Source organism: Chanodichthys erythropterus, chromosome 8, assembly GCF_024489055.1.
Source record: "Chanodichthys erythropterus isolate Z2021 chromosome 8, ASM2448905v1, whole genome shotgun sequence".
Classification (NCBI taxonomy): Eukaryota; Metazoa; Chordata; class Actinopteri; order Cypriniformes; family Xenocyprididae; genus Chanodichthys; species Chanodichthys erythropterus.
Window position 1 is genome coordinate 15,362,613 of NC_090228.1, and position 22,780 is coordinate 15,385,392.

The 22,780-nt window shown below is 44.8% G+C and overlaps 1 protein-coding gene across 3 annotated transcripts; it reads left to right on the plus strand.

Annotated features, from left to right (window-relative positions):
* The first annotated feature begins 14,855 nt into the window (after positions 1–14,855).
* LOC137023938 (plexin-C1-like) lies at positions 14,856–22,404 on the plus strand. Of its 3 annotated transcripts, none has more exons than XM_067391064.1 (15): positions 14,856–15,820; positions 15,958–16,083; positions 16,231–16,365; positions 16,936–17,036; positions 17,227–17,335; positions 17,427–17,586; positions 17,688–17,799; positions 17,898–17,985; positions 18,137–18,160; positions 19,473–19,606; positions 19,722–19,901; positions 20,731–20,839; positions 21,095–21,265; positions 21,351–21,512; positions 21,675–22,404. In XM_067391064.1, exons 1-15 carry the CDS (start codon positions 14,909–14,911, stop codon positions 21,759–21,761), a joined length of 2,610 nt encoding a protein of 869 aa, XP_067247165.1. In that variant the 5' UTR covers positions 14,856–14,908; the 3' UTR covers positions 21,762–22,404. The 3 variants fall into 3 exon arrangements, 2 of the variants coding, with proteins under 2 accessions (XP_067247165.1, XP_067247166.1); XM_067391065.1 differs by having other exon boundaries at positions 21,351–21,544; positions 21,675–21,764; XR_010895599.1 differs by lacking the exons at positions 21,351–21,512; positions 21,675–22,404 and having other exon boundaries at positions 20,731–21,009; positions 21,095–21,207.
* The last annotated feature ends 376 nt before the right edge of the window (positions 22,405–22,780 follow it).

Sequence of the window (22,780 nt, forward strand, 5' to 3'; positions counted from 1 at the left end):
GATGACTTCCGCGCAACACACCAACAAATCTGTAACCCTGATTGCGACATCGAGATGTTTTGTAAGTTAAGATACCAAATAATGATCAAATACTTTTCATGATCAAACACAAAAGAAAATACGAGACAGGAAGAAGACTTTGCTCTTTTGAATACAATTTTTTTTTTTTGACAGCAAACGTTCTGTCCAATTCTGTGGTTTCTGCTGCACCCTTGTGGAATAAAAAACAGATTTAGCCTATATTTAAAATAGAATGGAATAAATTATTGCCACCTTGATAAAATTAGCCAGTTATGCTTTATTTTAAGGTTTTCTTTGTTACACTAATATATTTAAGTAGCCCACTGAGTAATATTAATTAGGCCTAAATGGGGCTAGGGTTAGAAATTTGGTTTGATTTAGGGTTAGTTGCATGTAATTATGCATAATTTACTGTTATCACTATGGTAAGTAGATATATGTAAAAAAAAAAAAAAAAAAAAAAGGGTTACCAGTTTGCCAGGTCTGATCTTTGGTGAAACTTATATTTATTGTCATATCTACCTGGTTTTAGGTTGCAGTTTCTTGAACTGAAATTTTTTTTAAAAGGGCTATCTATGTAATCTTCAGTGAACTATATCTTAATTTAATTAGTCCTTTATATAGATACTTGCCTACAAAAATAGTTTATTAAAGGAACACTCCACTTTTTTTGAAAATAGGCTAATTTTCCAAATCCCCTAGAGTTAAACAGTTGAGTTTTACCGTTTTCGAATCCATTCAGCCGATCTCCGGTTCTGGCGGTACCACTTTTAGCATAGCTTAGCATAGTTCATTGAATCTGATTAGACCGTTAGCATCGCGCTTAAAAATGACCAAAGAGTTTTGATATTTTTCCTATTTAAAACTTGACTCTTCTGTAGTTACATCGTGTACTAAGACCGGCGGAAAATAAAAAGTTGTTGTTTTCTAGGCTGATATGGCTAGGAACTATACTCTCATTCCAGCGTAATAATCAAGGAACTTTGCTGCCGTTCCATGGCTGCAGCAGTGCAATGATATTACGCAGCGCCTGTGAACCCCTGCCATAGACTGTAAAAGTTATTTATTATACACGCACAAAAAAAGTCTATTCAAAGTTGGACTGGTCTGCAATCTCGTACTGCAGTAGTTATTTTGTAAAAGAATGCTTTGTATCTTTTTTGTAAATTTGTCTGTTATTTTCTGTTATTCATCTGATACTTTATGTTACTGTCTTACACCTCATACTTACTAATAAACATGTCAAACATATATCCATTGTAGTGTCAGGTCTGATTTAAATTACAGTTTTTCTCAATTCCTTAAACACATTTCTTGAAACTATGCCTCATATTCTCAAAACATAAACACAAATCCATAACGTCTCACCCGATTCCCCAAACATCCTATTTTCAGGTCAAAATGAACTCTTGCTGAAAAAACAAACAAACTTTGCCCTCAGACATCACACACAAGCCCTCAAAAACACACATTACACCGTAGTCTTACACACTGGAGAGATAAATTCAAAACAATACTACAAAAACCAGTAATAAGTTGTGTTGCTTGTGGTTCTCCCCCTCAAGGAACTTTTCACATGATGAACACGTGTATACATTTGCACATTTTTTATACTGTACAGTAGAATACACCAAACAACAACAACAAATATTCTGCCCCAGCATCACATTTGGTCTGGGACAGGCCAGAGAATCTCGTCAACATTACAGGCTGTACTGGCCCTATCCAGGCAGCGGAGGTAAAATCCTCTTGCATGCCTGATCCACCCCTGGCACACATCAACTGAAATGTCCTGTCAGGCTTCTTCCATTCCATCATCTCTGTGTCCAAAAAAACAGAAGTACTGATTACTGTAACTAACACGTCCTTTTTACAAAATGGAAGCAGACAGAAACTCTTTCTGTGTAAGTCGATTTGACGAATGTGTTGTAACAGAGTACAGCACTCAAAAGTTACAGTAGAGTACACTGAGGTACATGTACCTGTTTTCCTCCCTGAAGATTCTTATGATCGAGGCGACGGTGATGTCACGGATGCACACAGACAAGATGTTAGGATCCAGTTGCAGCATTTATTGGTGAATCCAAAACATAAATCCCAAGAAAGGCAAAGGTCAAACTCCACGTAGTCAGTTCACAAACAAAAGCCAGAAATATAACGTGCATGTAACAAAACAACGAACCACAACCAAGGACAGACACAACTCAGTATAAATAGACAGACACTAATAACATAATACAGTCCAGCTGGGTGCAATGAACATGGATAATGAGTCGGGTGAGTGTGTATGGGAATTGTAGTCCATGTAACGGGTGGAAATGAGAGTCCGGGATGGAGTGCCCTCTAGTGGCTGATAGGGCACTCTCACTGGTGATCGTGACATTACCCCCCTTCAAAGGAGCGGCTACCAGACGCTCCACCAGTCCAAAAAAAAAAACAAAAGCACAAAAACTCAGGAGGGAGGTGGACAGGAGGAGGATCAGGGGGAGGGATGGCGGGCCAGATCCAGGGTCCCCAACTGATAGCCAGGGTGGTGCTGGAGGAACTGACCAGGCTGGTTCCAGCGGTTCTAGAGTCCTGGCTGGGTGCCAGGGCGGTGCTGGCGGAACTGACCAGGCGGGTTCCAACGGCTGGGGCAGTGGCAGCAGGGCAGGAAGCCTGGACGACGGTGGCAGGACAGACGGCTTGGTTGACAGCAGGGCTAGCCAAGGGTGCTCTGTGGTCGTATCAGGGAGAGCGGGCAGCTCGGTGACGGCCTCCGTGGCCGTATCAGGGAGAGCGGGCAGCTCGGTGACGGCCCCCGTGGCCGTATCAGGGAGAGCGGGCAGCTCGGTGACGGCCCCCATGGCCGTATCAGGGAGAGCGGGCAGCTCGGTGACGGCCCCCGTGGCCGTATCAGGGAGAGCGGGCAGCTCGGTGACAACCCCCGTGGCCGTATCAGGGAGAGGCAGGGCAAGGCGCTTCGTTGGCGCCGGCAGGGCAAGGCGCTTCGTTGGCGCCGGCAGGGCAAGGCGCTTGGAGAACCCACGAACCACCCTTAGAGTGGTCTCCAGGCCTTGTAGGATGGAGGAAGCTCTCTTCCTCCTTCTCCTCCGCTTACAAGGGTGATGAGGTGGCTCACCCAAAATGGACTCGCTGGCTGGAGCGGGCTCTGGATTGGACTCACTGACTGGAGCGGACTCACTGACTGGAGCGGGCTCTGGAGTGGACTCACTGATTGGAGCGGACTCACTGACTGGAGCGGGCTCTGGAGTGGACTCACTGACTGGAGCGGGCTCTGGAGCGGACTCACTGACTGGAGCGGGCTCTGGAGCGGACTCACTGGCTGGAGCGGACTCACTGACTGGAGCGGGCTCTGGAGTGGACTCACTGACTGGAGCGGGCTCTGGAGCGGACTCACTGACTGGAGCGGGCTCTGGAGCGGACTCACTGACTGGAGCGGGCTCTGGAGCGGACTCACTGACTGGAGCGGACTCACTGACTGGAGCGGGCTCTGGAGCGGACTCACTGACTGGAGCGGGCTCTGGAGCGGACTCACTGACTGGAGCGGGCTCTGGAGCGGACTCACTGACTGGAGCGGGCTCTGGAGCGGACTCACTGGCTGGAGCGGACTCACTGGCTGGAGCGGGCTCTGGAGCGGACTCACTGGCTGGAGCGGGCTCTGGAGCGGACTCACTGGCTGGAGCGGGCTCTGGAGCGGACTCACTGGCTGGAGCGGGCTCTGGAGCGGACTCACTGGCTGGAGCGGGCTCTGGAGCGGACTCACTGGCTGGAGCGGACTCACTGGCTGGAGCGGGCTCTGGAGCGGACTCACTGGCTGGAGCGGACTCACTGGCTGGAGCGGGCTCTGGAGCGGACTCACTGGCTGGAGCGGACTCACTGGCTGGAGCGGGCTCTGGAGCGGACTCACTGGCTGGAGCGGACTCACTGGCTGGAGCGGGCTCTGGAGCGGACTCACTGGCTGGAGCGGGCTCTGGAGCGGACTCACTGGCTGGAGCGGGCTCTGGAGCGGACTCACTGGCTGGAGCGGACTCACTGGCTGGAGCGGGCTCTGGAGCGGACTCACTGGCTGGAGCGGACTCACTGGCTGGAGCGGGCTCTGGAGCGGACTCACTGGCTGGAGCGGGCTCTGGAGCGGACTCACTGGCTGGAGCGGACTCACTGGCTGGAGCGGGCTCTGGAGCGGACTCACTGGCTGTAGCGGACTCTGGAGCGGACTCACTGGCTGGAGCGGACTCACTGACTGGAGCGGGCTCTGGAGTGGACTCACTGACTGGAGCGGGCTCTGGAGCGGACTCACTGGCTGGAGCGGACTCACTGACTGGAGCGGACTCACTGACTGGAGCGGGCTCTGGAGCGGACTCACTGACTGGAGCGGGCTCTGGAGCGGACTCACTGGCTGGAGCGGGCTCTGGAGCGGACTCACTGGCTGGAGCGGACTCACTGGCTGGAGCGGGCTCTGGAGCGGACTCACTGGCTGGAGCGGACTCACTGACTGGAGCGGACTCACTGACTGGAGCGGGCTCTGGAGCGGACTCACTGACTGGAGCGGGCTCTGGAGCGGACTCACTGGCTGGAGCGGGCTCTGGAGCGGACTCACTGGCTGGAGCGGACTCACTGGCTGGAGCGGGCTCTGGAGCGGACTCACTGGCTGGAGCGGACTCACTGGCTGGAGCGGACTCACTGGCTGGAGCGGACTCACTGGCTGGAGCGGGCTCTGGAGCGGACTCACTGGCTGGAGCGGACTCACTGACTGGAGCGGACTCTGGAGCGGACTCACTGGCTGGAGCGGGCTCTGGAGCGGACTCACTGGCTGGAGCGGACTCACTGGCTGGAGCGGGCTCTGGAGCGGACTCACTGGCTGGAGCGGGCTCTGGAGCGGACTCACTGGCTGGAGCGGACTCACTGGCTGGAGCGGACTCACTGGCTGGAGCGGACTCACTGGCTGGAGCGGACTCACTGGCTGGAGCGGGCTCTGGAGCGGGCTCTGGAGCGGACTCACTGGCTGGAGCGGACTCACTGGCTGGAGCGGACTCACTGACTGGAGCGGGCTCTGGAGCGGGCTCTGGAGCGGACTCACTGGCTGGAGCGGGCTCACTGGCTGGAGCGGACTCTGGGAAGGCCTCTAGGCCTTGAGGGATAATTGAAGCCTTCCTCCTCCTCTTCCTCTTCTTACGTGAGTGAAGAGAAGACTCAGTGCCCACCTCCTCTGTGGCGGCTGGAACGGACTCACGGACTGGAGCGGACTCACGGGCTGGGAAGTCTCTTCGGTAGGGTTCAGGTTGACCAGGTGTAGCCCACTGGCTTCTATGACCGAGATATTTGATGAAGCCCCAAAAATCCAAAATCTGCAGCCCATCCATCTCCCATTGAGGCAGAGAGTCATTAAGACACTGGTTAAATATCTCCTTCAGCGCAGCATCATTATATCTTAGCCCCACCGCCATTGTCCAGAAATACTGGGCAAAACACCCTACCTCCTCTTCTCCCTGTCGCAAGGCCCTCACCGTCTCCAGCAAAGCCACACGCTCCCTGCCCGTGGCTGGCGGAAGAACCCTCATGCTGCTGGATCCTTGTAGGGGTGGTTCATTCTGTCACGGATGCACACAGACAAGATGTTAGGATCCAGTTGCAGCATTTATTGGTGAATCCAAAACATAAATCCCAAGAAAGGCAAAGGTCAAACTCCACGTAGTCAGTTCACAAACAAAAGCCAGAAATATAATGTGCATGTAACAAAACAACGAACCACAACCAAGGACAGACACAACTCAGTATAAATAGACAGACACTAATAACATAATACAGTCCAGCTTGGTGCAATGAACATGGATAATGAGTCTGGTGAGTGTGTATGGGAATTGTAGTCCATGTAACGGGTGGAAATGAGAGTCCGGGATGGAGTGCCCTCTAGTGGCTGATAGGGCACTCTCACTGGTGATCGTGACAGGTGAAGCAACTTACAGTTTATTTCAATTGTTTACAAGCATTTACCAATACTTAAAAGTACTTTTTCTAAACTCTTAACACAGCAACACAATTAGCCAAATATTTAATTTTCTGCCCAAAACCAAGCACAAACTCTACATTTCAAAATGCTAAAAACCTTTTTCAACACATACTCTTTCAAAACACAGCAAACCTGATTCAAAATAGAGTCGTTCTGTCACTAGCACTAGTTTTCTATCCAACACGAACATATAGTCAGTCAAAGCGCAACGACTGTCATTATGGCATTATGAAAACCGCATCACTTGTCATGTTTCAGTTCTACCTGCAGAAAATATGAAATTCATAGTTTTTAAAATTCAGTTTCCTTTTCCTGCAGTAAAAGTATAATGCATGTAAGCCGTTCTACATGTTTGGTTGAGTGTTGAATGTTTGCATTCTCGGCAACAGAAGTGAGTCATTATTTTATAGAATGTTCAGTAGAAAAAGAGAAGAAGAAGAAAGTAACAGAATTGCTCAGGGCAGACACTGGTCAAATGTGTCTCCTATGCTGAACTTCAGTTCCCCCTCGGTTGAAATCTCTTTCTGGGGTTGGGTGTGTGGTGTTGATGTCTCCCCCATAGAGGGTGGGATGATGTCCCCTTGGTAGCTAGTGCCCTGTGCAGACCACATATTTTGTAAATATGGAACAGTGGTAGTGGAATCGTAGTAAAATCATTGTATTATGAAGCTTTTACTGAAATGAAAACATGAAATTGATGCCATTGATCAACAACAAATCCAACAGACATGGTCTTTGGTTATTATGGATGTTTTTTTTCCACCACAGAATAAAAAAGCATAAAAGGTAATTGTGACTTTTTAATCAAAAAAAAAATATATATATTTTGCAATTGTGAGTTTACATCTCATAATTGTGAGATATAAACTATGAATTGAGAAAAAAAGGTCAGAATTGTGAGATAATAAGTCACAATTACCTTTTTTATTTTCTATTCATGGCAGAAATAAGCTTAGATTCATGTGGGGGGACCATAGAATAACAATTCAGCACACATTATTCCTCCTCTCCCATACATCTTCTTCTCCCTTGTCCTGATCCAGCTTCTCCTCTCCTCCTTCATCAATTCCTCTCCCTTACCCAGATATTATTTTCTCTCTGCTCCTCTGTGTTGTTCTTCATACACATTAAACAAATCCAATTCAAAGAGTCCTATTTTACTGAGATTGGAATCTGCTATTTCTAAATATTTAAGTGATCTGCTAATTAAAAATACTTATCAATTGTTTCAGTATTTGTTTTATATTTTTTTCCAGTACTTTTCCAGTACTGCTGTTATTACAAAAGTATAGGTTTTATCCTATATTTAAAGATTGAGAAAGATCCATTATTATGGTATGGGGTAAGCTTATATGAAAAGAAAATGTAATCATTTTAGAAATGTGTTAATGGACTGCATTTTGTGTGGAAATGACATGAATTTTGTTAATGGTATGGCCACAACTGCTGAAAAAAAATGTAAGTTTGGCTGAACTCATTGCCCAGCCTCCCTCATAGTCATACCTTGGACAAGGACATGGTCAACTAGTGGCACAAATTTCATCTGAGACTCCTTGTCTCCTTGCCCCACATCCTCATCCTCGTCCTCCTCCTCTTCCTCTTCCTTCACCTCTTTCTCCACTCCTTACTGCTCTTGCTCATCCTCTTCTTCCTCCTCCTCACTGGTGTCCTCAACCTTTTCTATCACGTCTCTCTGGATCTATTGTTCCAAAACTGAATGAACTGACTCAGACTCTTTTATCTCTCTATTGAAGGTTCTGATTGGTGTGTGATAAATTTAGACTCTTAGTGTTACACGTGGGTAACTGTGTGCCAATTGAGCTCAAACTATGCTGACTTGAGTGAACAACATTGAATTCTGGTGCTTTCTAAATGACAACATGGTGTAGGCAAGGAGAAATGAAGGTAATTGTGTCTAGAGTTTTGCAGTGACAGTTCAACAAATCTGACTCATGTGTCAAAAAGGGGAATAGTGTTTATAGTTTAGGGAAATGGGTGTGCTTTTTGATAAATGGCATTACTGTACTATACAGTACAGTAAAGTAAATGCAGTAACGCAAAAATAATACAAAAATAAAACAAAATACACTACTGTAAATACAGACAAACAGGCCAATTGTGCGTGGGTGGGATTATAGATCCTGCCATCTGTTTGGGTCTGGCCACATGATCCACCACCATTGCTCTAATATCATCTGAAATATTGTTCCGTGCATAGCCTCTTTGACCATGTCCTACTCCTCTCTCTCTTTGTCTTCCTCTGCCTCCACCTCTTGCTCTCCATGCTTGCAAAATTCTCAAAATGGCTTAACTGAGGCCTTTTTGTAGCTGGCTGATTGGTGTTCAGTTTTGTAAGTAAGTGTTTTGAGGTGTGTATTTGAGTGGTTGCAATTACCTGATGTGTTTTCTATTTTGGATACATGTGTTTTCTAAATGGCTCCCTGAGATTTCATTTTTGAATGAAGTAATCAGTACAGTAATCAGTACTTCAGTTTTTTTGGACACAGAGACGATGGAATGGAAGAAGCCTAACAGGACATTTCAGTTGATGTGTGCCAGGGGTGGATCAGGCATGCAAGAGGATTTTACCTCCGCTGCCTGGATAGGGCCAGTACAGCCTGTGATGTTGACGAGATTCTCCTCTCTGTCCCAGACCAAAGATGTGATGCTGGGGCAGAATATTTGTTGTTGTTGTTTGGTGTATTGTACTGTACAGTATATTAAGGAATAAAAAATGTGCAAATGTAGACACGTGTTCATCCTCCCGTCCCCCTCTCCTGTAAGGAGGAGACTGCGGGGCAGAGCGGTTCAGCGCATGGAGATGGGCGAGCCCACGTCGGCTCAGCACCCACGTGCCTTGCCCTCTCCCAGCAGAGAACAATCCCCCGTCTTGTTCTCCCTCCCTGACCAGCGTCCCTCAGCAGATGCGAGCGACCTCGTCTCATTTGGCGGATGCCCCTCTTCGACTCTGTGTCTATGGCAGCCTCTGAGCCAGAAGCCTGGGTTGGCGAGTCGGACGACCCCGCCCCCCTGCCTTCCTTGGAGCCCATCGACCACGGTACGGGCATGGACGCCGAGCTCTTCCGTGTCCTGTCCAAGGCCGTCGAAGACCTCGACCTCGACTGGGCCCCTCCAGAGGAGCCATCGCGGAGCCGCCTGGACGAGTGGTTCCTCCCAGGTCGTCGTCAGGCCCCTTGCCAGCGCTCCGCTCCCTTCTTCCCAGAAGTCCACGAGGAGCTCACAAAGTCGTGGCGCGCCCCTTACTCTGCCCGCCTGCATACTTCGCACCGCTCAACCCTCACCTCTGTGGACGGCTCGGAAGAAAAGGGCTACGAGCATCTGCCGCCCCTGGATGAAGCAGTGGCCACTTACCTCTGTCCTCCCACGGCTGTGGGATGGAAGACGAAGAGAGCCCTCCCGTCCAAACCCTGCAGGATGACCTCCGCCCTGGCAGGAAGGGCCTACGCCTCAGCAGGCCAAGCCGCTTCAGCGCTACACTCCATGGCCATCTTCCAAGTATTCCAGGCCAAACTCCTCCGCTCATTGGATGAGTCCGGCACTGATGCGCCTGCTTTTCGGGACCTCCGCAGCACCACGGATTTAGCCCTGCGGGCCACGAAAGCCACGGCCCAGGCCATTGGCAGATCCATGGCCAGCCTCGTTGTGCTGGAGCACCACCTGTGGCTAAACCTGACGGAAATTAAGGATCAGGACAAGACGGCCTTCCTAGATGCCCCCATCTCCCCGTCAGGACTCTTTGGGCCAGCAGTGGAGGGTTTCACGGAGCGCTTCACAGCTGCACAGAAGTCGTCTCAGGCCATGAGACACTTCTTACCCAAGCGCTCGAGCTCTGCGTCTGCTTCTAGCCACCCCAGGCCTGCGCCGGCTCAGCAGACGAAGCCCGCTCCCTCCGCTTCCCAGGCAGCGCTGCCCAAGGAGCACCGCCAGCGCTCGCGCCCTTCTAAGCGCCCATCCTTCCCGAGACGCCAGGGACCCCGGCCCAGGATTGCGCTGGACCCGGCGTCATCCTGATCTGCTAAGGAAGAGGACTGGGGCATGTCCAGCCACGGCCGGACCACCCCAGAAGCTCCTTCGTCCAAATTCCCCTCCGCCTCGTACATTTCTGGGCGCGGGAATAACACAGCTTGCTGTCACAGGGCCCACAAGTATTGTGCCCCCCCCAACCGCCGTCTTCACGGTGACCATATTTTTAAATATTTCACAAAAGAGCAAATTTCCTCTTCCATCCCTCCCGGTGTCCGGCCCGCCCTCTCTCGGGCCGTCACCAGACGTAATCCTCCCGCTTGCCACACGGGCCGAGGCTTGGAATGCCATCCCCGGGGTGTCAAGATGGATTCTAAAAGTCGTAACCCAGGGCTACTCGCTCCAGTTCACCAGAAGACCTCCGTGATTTGGAGGGGTCATCCTGACCGTGGTACAAGCGGACGATGTTCACGTCCTCCGAGCCGAAGTCTTAACTCTACTCAGGGCCTATAGAAACAGTCTCCTTTCCAGAGAGCGAGTCAGGCTTTTACAGCCGCTACTTTCTGGTACCCAAGAAAGACGGTGGTCTCAGACCCATTTTGGACCTCAGGTTGTTGAACCTTTCCCTTATGAAGCGAAAGTTCAAAGTCCTGACGCTGAAACAAATTCTCATGCAGATTTGCCACGAGGATTGGTTTTGCTCGCTGGATCTGAAAGACGCTTACTTTCACATCCAGATAGCCCCCCATCACAGGCGATTCTTGAGATTCGCATTCGAGGGTGTGGCTTATCAGTACACGGTCCTCCCCTTCGGGCTCTCCCTGGCCCCCCGCACTTTCACAATGTGCATGAATGTGGCTCTTTCCCCTCTGAGACAGATGGGAATACAAGTTTTGAATTACCTCGACGACTGGCTCATCCTGGCCAGCTCGCGTTCGGAACTAGAACACCACAGATCCGTGCTCCTCAGCCACTTACAGTGCCTGGGTCTCAGGGTCAACCTAGCTAAGAGCTCACTACTCCCCACTCAACGAATTTCGTTCCTGGGTGCAGTGTTCGACTCGGTCCGCATGACGGCCGTAGTCTCACCAGAGCGCGCTCTGGCCATTCAGCAGCTCGCGGCTTCCGTCAAGAACAAGGTCTACCTCCCTCTGAAGCTCTTCCAGAGGTTGCTAGGGCTCATGGCTTCTGCCTCCCCAGTGCTCCAGCTCGGCCTGCTTCGCATGCGGCCCCTGCAGTTCTGGCTGAAAACCCGGGTCCCTCCTTACGCTTGCCGTCACGGGCGCCTTCGCCTCAAGGTCAATCAGGCCTGTTTGATGGCTCTGAAACCTTGGATGAACCCTACTTGGTTCACTCTAGGAGTACCCCTACAGGCAGTAACACGAAGGACATTTCTCGACAGACGCATCCAACTCAGGTTGGGGCGCCCTGTGCGAGGACAGCCCGGCTTTCGGCTCGTGGACACATGAGCAAAGCCACCTTCACATCAACTGGCTCGAATTATTGGCAGTGATACGAGCCTTCCAAGCCTTCCATTCTCGTCTGACGGATCGCCACGTCATAGTCCAATCGGACAGTATGACAGTGGTCTCATATATAAATCGCCAGGGGGGTCTTTCATCCAGCCACTTATGCGCTCTGGCGAAACGCCTTCTGGAATGGGCTTCCCCAAGTGTTCGCTCACTCAAAGCGACTCATATATCTGGGAGCAAACATGCTGTCTCGGAACAACATCCCCTCAGACGGGTGGATGCTCCACCCCCAGACTGTTCAAACCATATGGGAGTTCTTCGGGAAAGCAGTAGTGGACCTCTTTGCCTCAGGAGACAACTCTCATTGCCCAACTTATTTCTCCAAGAAGGACGACGCATTGGCCCACATCTGGCCCAATACCCTTCTTTATGCCTTTCCTCCGATCGCCCTGATCCCTCAGGTCATCAGACGGATCAGAGAGGACAGACACAAAGTTCTGTTGGTGGCCCCAGTCTGGAGGAGCCAGGTTTGGACCTCGGAGCTGTTTCGGCTTTCCACAAAAGCCCCATGGCCAATTCCCCTGAGACGGGATCTCCTCTCTCAGGCGAACAGAACAATCTGGCACCCACAGCCGGAGCTTTGGGCTCTACATCTGTGGATCCTCGACGGGAGCCGTCTGACCTCCCCAGGAATGTGCTAGACACCATTTTACAGGCAAGAGCTCCGTCCACGAGACATCTCTACGCCCAGAAGTGGTCGGTCTTTGCTAGCTGGTGTTCTACACGCAGCATAGACCCGGAGGAATGCGAAGTATCTTCCATACTAACTTTCCTCCAAGAGCGACTGGACTCGGGACGAGCCCCTTCCACGCTCAAGGTTTACGTAGCAGCCATTGCGGCGTTTCACTTGCCCATTGCTGGACAATCTGTAGGGCGGAACGACTTGATTATTACGTTTTTGAGGGGTTCTAGGCGATTGCATCCTCTTCGTCCCCTCACCGTTCCCCCCTGGGACCTCTCTTTGGTCCTCAGGGCTCTTAAAGGTCCTCCTTTTGAGCCATTAAGTCTAGCAGGCCTCAAGCCCTTAACGTTTAAAACCACCCTGCTACTTGCATTGGCATCAGTTAAACGCGTTGGCGATCTGCAGGCACTCTCTGTGAGCCCTGCATGCCTTGAATTCGGGCCTAACGACTCTACGGTCGTGCTTAAACCAAGGGTTGGCTACGTTCCCAAGGTGCTCTCTACGCCGTTCAGAGCACAAGTGATCTCACTCTCTGCGCTCCCCCGTTCATCGGATGAGCCAGAGCTAGAATCACTATGCCCCGTTAGGGCTTTGCGCGTCTACATCAAGCGATCACAGCCCTTCCGGCAATCTGATCAGCTATTCGTTTGTTTTGGTGGCCGCACCAAAGGGTCTCTGGTCTCGAAACAGCGTCTATCACGATGGATCGTTGACGCCATAGCCCTTTCTTACTCCTCTGCAGGCACTACATGCCCCATTGGAGTTAGAGCCCATTCCACTAGAGGCATGGCTTCATCATGGGCCTGGTACAGTGGAGTCTCTATCAAAGACATTTGTGAGGCGGCCGGCTGGTCCTCACCGTCCACTTTCGTCAGATTCTACCAGTTGGACGTTCCGACCTTGCATGCTCGGGTCCTTTCAGTGTAAAATTGCGGGCCCTTAATATTCCGCTTTTTGCACATCACAAACTCAGGAGTTCTCTCAACCGTAGTGTAACAGGGTATGACGGCTTCGGCCTTCACTTGTCCTCGGCCCCTTCTGGTGCCTGCTCAAGTTCTGTCGTTCCCCAGCCGTGGCACGGCGTGGTTGAATTCGTTCCCCCTTACGCTGTACGAGTGAAATATCGAAAGGGAACATACTCGGTTACTAATGTAACCTCGGTTCCCTGAGATATGGAACGAGTACTGCGTTACTTGCCGTGCCACGAGGCTGCGGCTTAGGTCGTCGCTTCAGTCGATATGGCCTGATGGCCTATGGCGATTCGCTCGCTTACATAGCACATTACCCTGGCTGTTTTGGCAGGAATGTGTGCACGCTCTCCTCTCATAGGCCGCGCAGCTGAGCCACGCCGCCATTGGTTCAACAACTTAGCATTCCATACTTATACCGCCCCTTTAAAAATAAATAAATAATTATATATATATATATATATATATATATATATATATATATATATATATATATATATATATATATATATATATATATATATATATATATATATATATATATATATATATATATATATATATATATATATATATATAATTACATTTAATTAACCCTTAAAAGTCGTTAACTGTTATCTTTAAATGACATAAGTAAATCATCATTTGAGTTTTCAGAGGATCACAGTTCAGCTGGATTGTTTTTTTGTTTTTTTTTTTTGCTTGACAAATGTTTTGTAGAACTGATATCATTGACTATTTCACTGATGTGCAAAAACAACATTATTTTTTACTATATTATTGAGGTGGTGCAAAACAATTTGATCACTTAGACAATTTTGGGAGGAATGTTTAAAATATTGTTGAAATTAATCTTTAAAATAATGGAAAAGAGCACTGGCTTAATAAAATTACTCTAAAATAGAAGTGTCTCTTTCTGCTCATGTTTCTCATGTAGCTCAGAAGAGTTTCTGTGGTTCAGTGTGTTAAATTCAGCTCTCTGAAAGACTGCAGAGCTGCTCTGGATCCTCTCTGTGGCTGGTGTGTGAAATGTATCACATGTGTCTTTTCACACATCATGATATACGTTTTAAAAAATAATTCAGTTCAAGAAACTGCAGCATAAAAACCAGGTTTGAGAATAGATATAAGTTTCACCAAAGATCATCAGACCTGGCAAATTAGTAACACAGTGTCGTTTTTACATATGGTACATGTACACAGCGTACTGATAACAGTAATTTTTTTTGTTTTTGCTAGTTTGTTTTTGTTTTTTGGTCCAACTACACATGGTTGATGTATTTATTTTCTTTTGATCTGTGCAATACTGTATTCACAACCACAAATGCTTGCAGTAAACAAAAATGTGTTTGCAAAGTAAGACAAATATTTGCTTTTGAGATGTGTTTGTGATATTTTGAATGCAGTGTTTCATTTTGCAAGAGATGTGAGGCATTTTGCATTTTGTGTGTGCAGTTCTTGGATTTGTGAGTAAAGTATTGAAAAAAAGAGACAAAGTTTTGAAAATGTGTGTACGCAGTTGATAAAAACTGTAACTTACACAACATCTCAATGTCGCAATCAGGGTTACAGATTTGTTGGTGGGTCTAATGTCTTCTGGCACCTTCAGAGCAGCTGCTCTCACTTTCATCTTCACCAGTGGACTCATATGAGCGCAGTTGATCGCTGTGACAAGATCTCTAAACATCAGCTGCTCGTTCAGACATGCAAGATGAGAGGATACTTACTTGGAATACTTGTACTTTTGAAACATTGCTTTTGCAGTGATGATGTGAACTTTGATGGAGACATCAAGGACTTTGTAGTTGGTAAAAGTAAGTTGTTCGTTCTTACTGACCATCGACTACATCAGATGAGACTCGATCTTTCTGAGGAAAAGAGGAAGGACATCAATAATGCCACTCATCAAAACAGAGTCAACATTCTGGTGCCTTTTGATGACAACGACACCCTGATAACCTGTGGGACACTTGCAAATGGATACTGTGAAGTTCTTGACCTCAGTGACATTACAAAGAGCATTTACTATGAAAGTGGTATATTTGTAGGACCGAAACAGAATAAGAAATCTGTTGCGTTAATAGCAGGTACAAGTACTGGTAAATACCTTTTGGTTGGGAAAAAGGACGATGATGGAAAACCTCCATATCCTGTTGTTAACTTGTGGAACACTTTACAGTCTCAGTTTGGTGGGATTTTCTCTATCATAGATAAAACATCAACCCCCTTCATTCAGAGCACCGTGAGCGATGTGGAGTTTGTTGATGGATTCCAGAGAGTTTCGCCCTCAGAGTCGTACTTGTTTCTCAACGCAAAGATTGACTCGGAGAGTAAAGTGCTCGTCCTGTGGATGAACAGCTCTAAAAATAAAAAGACAGACATCTTCAAATCCCTACAGGCTGCAACGATACAGTGCTGCAATGATAAAGCTCGTCCAGTGCTCGTCGCCTCCACCGTTATTCCCTCAGTGAACGGCGTTATTTGGGCAGGTGTGTTCAGTGCGCAGAATCAGACGGATCCGGAGAACACCGCGCTGGCTCTGTACGACATCAGTATGAAGATAAAAGATAAAAGACAAGTGAAGGGTTTCTGCTCTGCTGGTGAACGGCCATGTGGTTCTGAGGTTAGAAAATGCGTTCATATGTTCATTATACTTCTGATAGAATTAAGGATATTATGTGTAAGTGAATATTGCATGATAATAAAACGTAATTTTACTATTAAAGTCATATAAAGCTTCATTTGCTGTTTGTGTTTCAGAGTGGTAGAGCACTTCATCCGCTCTCTGTGGTGTTCAAGTACAGCTCAATGTCATCAGTGGCAGCAGTTAGAAAAGGATCCTGGATTGTGATGTTCATAGGAACCAGTGATGGACAATTGATAAAGGTCTCCTTCACCTCTCTCTCTCTGATAGTTTTCATTTCTAAATATCTGCCCAGCATTTCCATTTACACCTATAGCTCCAAGCTGCTCCATGTTTAGCTCTGTATTTGAACTATATAATTCATGATTTGTTTTTGTTTGTTCTTCTAGTTGATCTTGGATGAGAAATTCACACCAGGCTGTCCAATAGTGCTGTACAAATCTGATGATGAACGAGCAGTGCTTCCCAGAATGCACTTTGATCCAGTAGATTTCAAACATATTTACATCGCTCTGAAGAAACAGGTGAAGTTTAAATTTTAAGGTTTAAAATTTTAAATAATTATGAAATAATGAAATACATACACTGCATACAGAACTTATACTTAAAAATTTGAGAAAAAAAAAATAAAAAAATAAGAGAAATTAAAAAAAAAAAAAAACACTGGATAAACACATTTTCTGAGTTTACTTTCAGCTCTATATTTTTCCCTTGTCAGTAATGAAAAACTGAATGAACTATTTGTTAATAGTTAATGTTAATTTCATTGTTCTTACATTTTCTGTATAGTTTCTGTATATGACATTTTAATCAGAGAAAAATGAATTTTACAATGTTCTAAAATACACGAATAAATAAAATGACATTAATACTGCTTTGCAGGAACAATGGGAATAATTTTATACATTTCTCCAAAAAGCTGATCCAAGACAATGTTTTCCATGAAAAAGGGAATTTTTCTGTGCCTCACATTTAGAGAACCACTGAATTAACCATGGAGAAGTTTTCTAAATCAGGCAGTATGTCAGATACTTTACTGGTGTGTTAAATTGAATTTGCATACTTGTCTCTTTCTGCTCATGTTTCTGATGTAGCTCAGAAGAGTTTCTGTGGTTCAGTGTAATAAATTCAGCTCTCTGAAAGACTGCAGAGCTGCTCTGGATCCTCTCTGCGGCTGGTGTGTGAAAACACAGAGGTCAGCCTGCCTTTATCACATGTCTTTCCACACATCACACGATATCTGCTCTAGACTGCACCATCACCTAATACTGTATGCCTAATGGTTCAGTGTAGAACAGTGTGTTAAGTTCATATCATATGGACATGATGAGAAGTGTGCAAACAGACCTGTAGATGATATATCTGTTGATGTTGTTTTTATCTAGATGTTCTGCTCAAGATGAATGCTCAAATACTTCATGGGTGTCCATCCCAAAAAACTCTCTTCAGGTGCAGCTGCTTTCCTTTCAGATGATAGAGAATTCTTCTAGAAAGGTAGAGGATCATTATCTAGAAGAATTAATCATAATTAATGAATCTAAGAAATAATTGATATGACTACTCTTTACTAACTTCTCCTACACAGATTACTCTACATCTCGCCTTGAGTCTGGAGAGCACAGGAAATCCCGTCTTCTCATGTTCCTTCACCACAGGAAGTGTGAACCTGTGTGACGGGTCTGATCCGACTGCAGTTTTCCCAAACTGCTCCTGTAGTTTTTCTGACCAGCTACTATATACTGGAGGTTGGTTCTCCTTCAGTGATGTTTTATATGTGCTACAGTGCATTTATATTGTCAGAATATGATTGTTTATAATCATAAACATTTGTTGGTAATCTGTTCAGGTTTAACAGTCTCTGCTGCAGTTACTATTGAGGATCAGACGATCACAGAGACGCTGACACTGAGGAACTGCTCCAGTATCACAGATAATTCACCGAATGCTTCTTATACACAGTGAGAAAATGAAATGCAGTGTGAAAAATTTAATAGCACAGAAATGTTAAAACAGAGCTTATATATTATATTAACATATCATGTTTGCATGTATGCAGGTGTGTTCAGTGTATCTCATCTGGGTGTCAGTGGTCCTCACAGCGTTGTGATTGGACACATGGACCTGGACCACAGTTACTCATAGAGGCGAGACAATAACCAAACAATCCAATGCTTCATTATATGCGTATTGGGAAACAGTGTAACCTGTATATAGCTTAAATTTCATTGTGTTGACTCAAGAAAAATCAGGAAGTAAAGATCCGCTCAGAGTTCTCTCTCTTTTTCTACTCTTTAGGATGCATGTAAAGATCTACTCAAAGTAAGTGTTACTGATTATGAACCCAACTTCACAGAATAGAGTTTTTTTTCCCCAGTATGTTCCTATTTCAAATTAACATGATTTTACAAGAGTCTGAGGATTTTGTTTCATTTTTGAGGAACAATTTGCTTATAAGTGAAGTTCCTAAGCAGTTAACACAGTGATCTAAACACACTTACCTTAGACAAACAATTCAATTTTATTGCAAAATTAATGCATTTATTAAAAGTAAATACTAACATCAAAACTACAGGTGTATTGTCTTCATTTTAGATCATTTTCAGCTGTGGATTTACAAATACACTAACAAAAATACATGTTTATTATAATGTCTTTCCAACAGGTTTTGTTTTACTGACAAATAAAGCTTCAAAAAATTGACCTTTTTGTCAGGTGGTACAACCTATAATGTTGTTTGTCATGTGGTACAATATTGTAAATATGTATTATATCATTGTATCACCTGACATGAAAAGTGTACCTACTTATACTTGGAATTAGTGTTTTTTATCAGTATTTGAGAGAGGTCTACAAACCTTTTCAATCTGCCACAAGGATCAGTTGATTTCCTCTAGATGTTGCATTATCAGGCTTAATGTTAATTCATATAAAATAGCCATGTTTGCAGTTGTGCCACCCTGACATTTCAGAATATACAAATTGCTGTGCAAAAGTTTTTAATTATCTCAACTGCTTTAAAACTACTGATGGGGGGCGATCCAAAATCCTCCCTATACCCTGCTCTTTCCACTTCTCCAATGCCCTCCATCTTTTCCTCCTTTTTTACATCCTCCTCTCTCCTCACATAAACCCCCTCTATCTGTTCACTCTTCCTTCTCATTACACCCCTTCCTCTATGACACCACGACCTTTACACTTTACACCTCTTTATTTTCCCCTTCTCTTGCATATTCTTATTCTTTTCTTGCTCTGTGTTTACTTTCCCTTACATACTTTTCCTTTTAAATTACGCAATTGTGATAAATGTGTAAACAAATAGGAAAACTGAATATCCTGTGTTGTGTGTATTATTAACAAAGCAGTTATCATTTTGAGGCCAATTGAAAACATACCAAGTGCATTTGATAATATGACAAATTCTAGTTTTGTTTATTGTGTCACTTAGTTGATTTGAGACATGAATGAAGTGTTTTAGTAGTTTTAGTGCATTTTGAATTTGAATTGTGAAATCAACTGCTGTGCTAAGATGAAAGTTGGTTAGGAGAACTGTGTGAAGAGGTTTGAAAAAGTGACCTAAGTATTGAGAAATGTGTCCTAGCGATTGTAAAAAGCAACATTTTCTGTCCTGTAGGAGCCTGAGATTCTCTCGCTGGAGCCCAACAAAGTTTCTTTCCATGGCAGAAACAATGTTTTACTAAGAGGAAGGAACCTGGAATCTGTCACTAAAATCCATATTCAAGGGAATCTGGACTGTATTCCTAAAGAGTAAGACTCTCTCTTTCCCTCTCTCTCTCTCTCTCTCTCTCTCTCTCTCTGTCGTGATTATGAATGTGTGTAGATTGAGATAAATGATACTGTATGCATGAATGTTTCTCTTCAGATTTCCAGTATTTAATCGCTCCAGTGACACTTTAAGGTTCCACATTCCTCCCAGTGGAACTAAAGGAACAGTGAAAGTGTGTGTTGTTACTCCTGACGACCGTTGTCATGGTAACAGCATCATCACTTACAGTTCCCAGCCCAGCTGCACAGGAATACAGCCCAGAGTCAGCTGGAGAAGGTAAGAGCATTTCAGACCACTGGCAGATCAGCTTCCAAATCACATCAGTGCCTTAAGATGACAACTGCACTTTTCAGTTCTCATGCTCATGATAATTTAATGGCATAAAGACCATTTTAATCATGAAATTCACAAGAATTCTGTTTATATGGAAAATGAAGGTTTGCAAAGTAATAATCTACTGATATACTTGTCACGATCACCAGTGAGAGTGCCCTATCAGCCACTAGAGGGCACTCCATCCCGGACTCTCATTTCCACCCGTTACATGGACTACAATTCCCATACACACTCACCAGACTCATTATCCATGTTCATTGCACCAAGCTGGACTGTATTATGTTATTAGTGTCTGTCTATTTATACTGAGTTGTGTCTGTCCTTGGTTGTGGTTCGTTGTTTTGTTACATGCACGTTATATTTCTGGCTTTTGTTTGTGAACTGACTACGTGGAGTTTGACCTTTGCCTTTCTTGGGATTTATGTTTTGGATTCACCAATAAATGCTGCAACTGGATCCTAACATCTTGTCTGTGTGCATCCGTGACAATACTGTTAGAACAGATGAAAACAAATATGTGAGATGGACATAAATGAAATCAGAAATGAGAGTCGCGGAGTTGCCGAGAATGCACACATTCAACACTCAACCAAACATGTAGAACATATTTTGACAGTCATTGCACTACTATATGTTCATGTTGGATAGAAAAGTGTTCCTGTGTTAAGAGTTTAGAAAAAGTATTTTAAGTATTGGTTAACCTTTGTTAACAATTCAAAAAAACCCTGTAATACCTCTATCATATATATTTTAATATCTCTTCATTCAGTGGTAGAAGGAAGATTCACATTCAGGGAAGCAATATGGAATCTGTGGAATCAGTTATTGTCCGTCCCTCTAATAAAGTGCTTCAAACACAATACAGCAGAAGCTCAGGGGTAAGACGTGTTTATTGTATTATTGTATTGTTATATTATTATATGTTTATTGTTTATTGTATTGTTATATTAATATGTTTTATGTTTTTTATCTTGCAAATATTAACCACTGTGTGACGTCACGAGGAGGAAGTAGAAAATCAGCAGTTTTTTCAGATCAGAGACTTCCAGTATTACATGTAAAAATATATTTTATATGTCAAAGGATCAAGAAAAAAACGTTTTCATATTTTTACTGTCTCTCTTTTTTCTCAGGATGTGTGGTTTCACTCCCCCCGTTATGATGACAGTGATCAGTGTAGCTTGTCATTAAAAGTTGGGAATTTCACTGTGGACTGTATGGATTATTTCTCCTACAAACCTGATCCAGAATTCACTGGATTCAGCACCTTTTCAGTGGCCAATGATCTACAGGTGAACATTCAGGTAAAGAGTGACTAAACACTGATTAAGATCTACTCTTTAGAATCGGAGTTGGCACAAATTATTCTTGTGGATCTCTCTTTCACAGAAAAAGGCAGATGCATTGAATTTGAGTATGAGTGAGGTGAAAGTGACGGGTTATCAGGAAGATCAGCAGTATCAGTGTGTTTTGGGGAGGATTGAGACCAAAGCCATTATCTGTCAGATTAAAGGAGAATCGGGAGCCGTCACAGCAGTGGACTCAATAATTGTACGTCTGGTTTTGATTTTTTTAGTTCTTTGGTAAGTCTATGGATATGGAAGTTCATAATTTGACTTGATTATTGCTGCTAACACTGCTGTATTAAGTTTAATGTAAATCTTACTTAAATCTATAAGATGAAAAGACATTGTAGTTTCATTGTCATTTCAGATCACGATTGGGAATTATGTTCTTGAGATGGGGAATACACAGGATTTGTTCTGCCTCAGTCCACAGAACACATCTGGCCAAGTATGAAAGAGCAATGAGAAGACAGAAAAAAATCATTATTTGCTATTCTGAGTTCTACATTTTTATAATTAGTATGCAATTATACATTTGAGCAGTTTTCATTCTTTTATATTTTTGTTTTTATTTTAATTTTCAACTTTAAATAACATAATTATGTTTTGGTACATGCTTAAATATTCAACAATCTCCATTGAAATCATGTGAGATCAATGCTGATACTGAACAGCAGGTGGCGCTATATAGTTATTTATTATACACGCACAAAAAAAGTCTATTCAAAGTTGGACTGGTCTGCAATCTAGTACTGCAGTACTTATTTTGTAAAAGAATGCTTTGTATCTTTTTCGTAAATTTGTCTTTTATTTGTTATTCATCTGATACTTTATGTTACTGTCTTACACCTCATACTTACTAATAAACATGTCAAACATATATCCATTGTAGAGTCAGGTCTGATTTAAATTACAGTTTTTCTCAATTCCTTAAACACATTTCTTGAAATTATGCCTCATATTCTCAAAACATAAACACAAATCCATAACGTCTCACCCAATTCCCCAAACATCCTATTTTCAGGTCAAAATGAAGCTCTATTCACTTTTGCTGAAAAAAACAAACTTTGCCCTCAGACATCACACACAAGCCCTCAAAAACACACACATTACAACATAGTCTTACATACTGGAGAGATAAATTCAAAACAATACTACAAAAACCAGTAATAAGTTGTGTTGCTTGTGGTTCTCCCCCTCAAGGAACTTTTCACATGATGAACACGTGTTTACATTTGCACATTTTTTATTCCTTAATATACTGTACAGTACAATACACCAAAGAACAACAAATATTCTGCCCCAGCATCACATTTGGTCTGGGACAGGCCAGAGAATCTCGTCAACATCACAGGCTGTACTGGCCCTATCCAGGCAGCGGAGGTAAAATCCTCTTGCATGCCTGATCCACCCCTGGCACACATCAACTGAAATGTCCTGTCAGGCTTCTTCCATTCCATCATCTCTGTGTCC

Bases quoted from the DNA above. Each gene is read 5' to 3' on its own strand.
- LOC137023938 (XM_067391064.1), top strand. From the start codon at position 14,909: ATGAGAGGATACTTACTTGGAATACTTGTACTTTTGAAACATTGCTTT. The intron at 17,587-17,687 runs GTTGGTTCTCCT...TAATCTGTTCAG, and splicing joins CCAGCTACTATATACTGGAG to GTTTAACAGTCTCTGCTGCA. The intron at 21,266-21,350 runs GTAAAGAGTGAC...TCTCTTTCACAG, and splicing joins ATCTACAGGTGAACATTCAG to AAAAAGGCAGATGCATTGAA.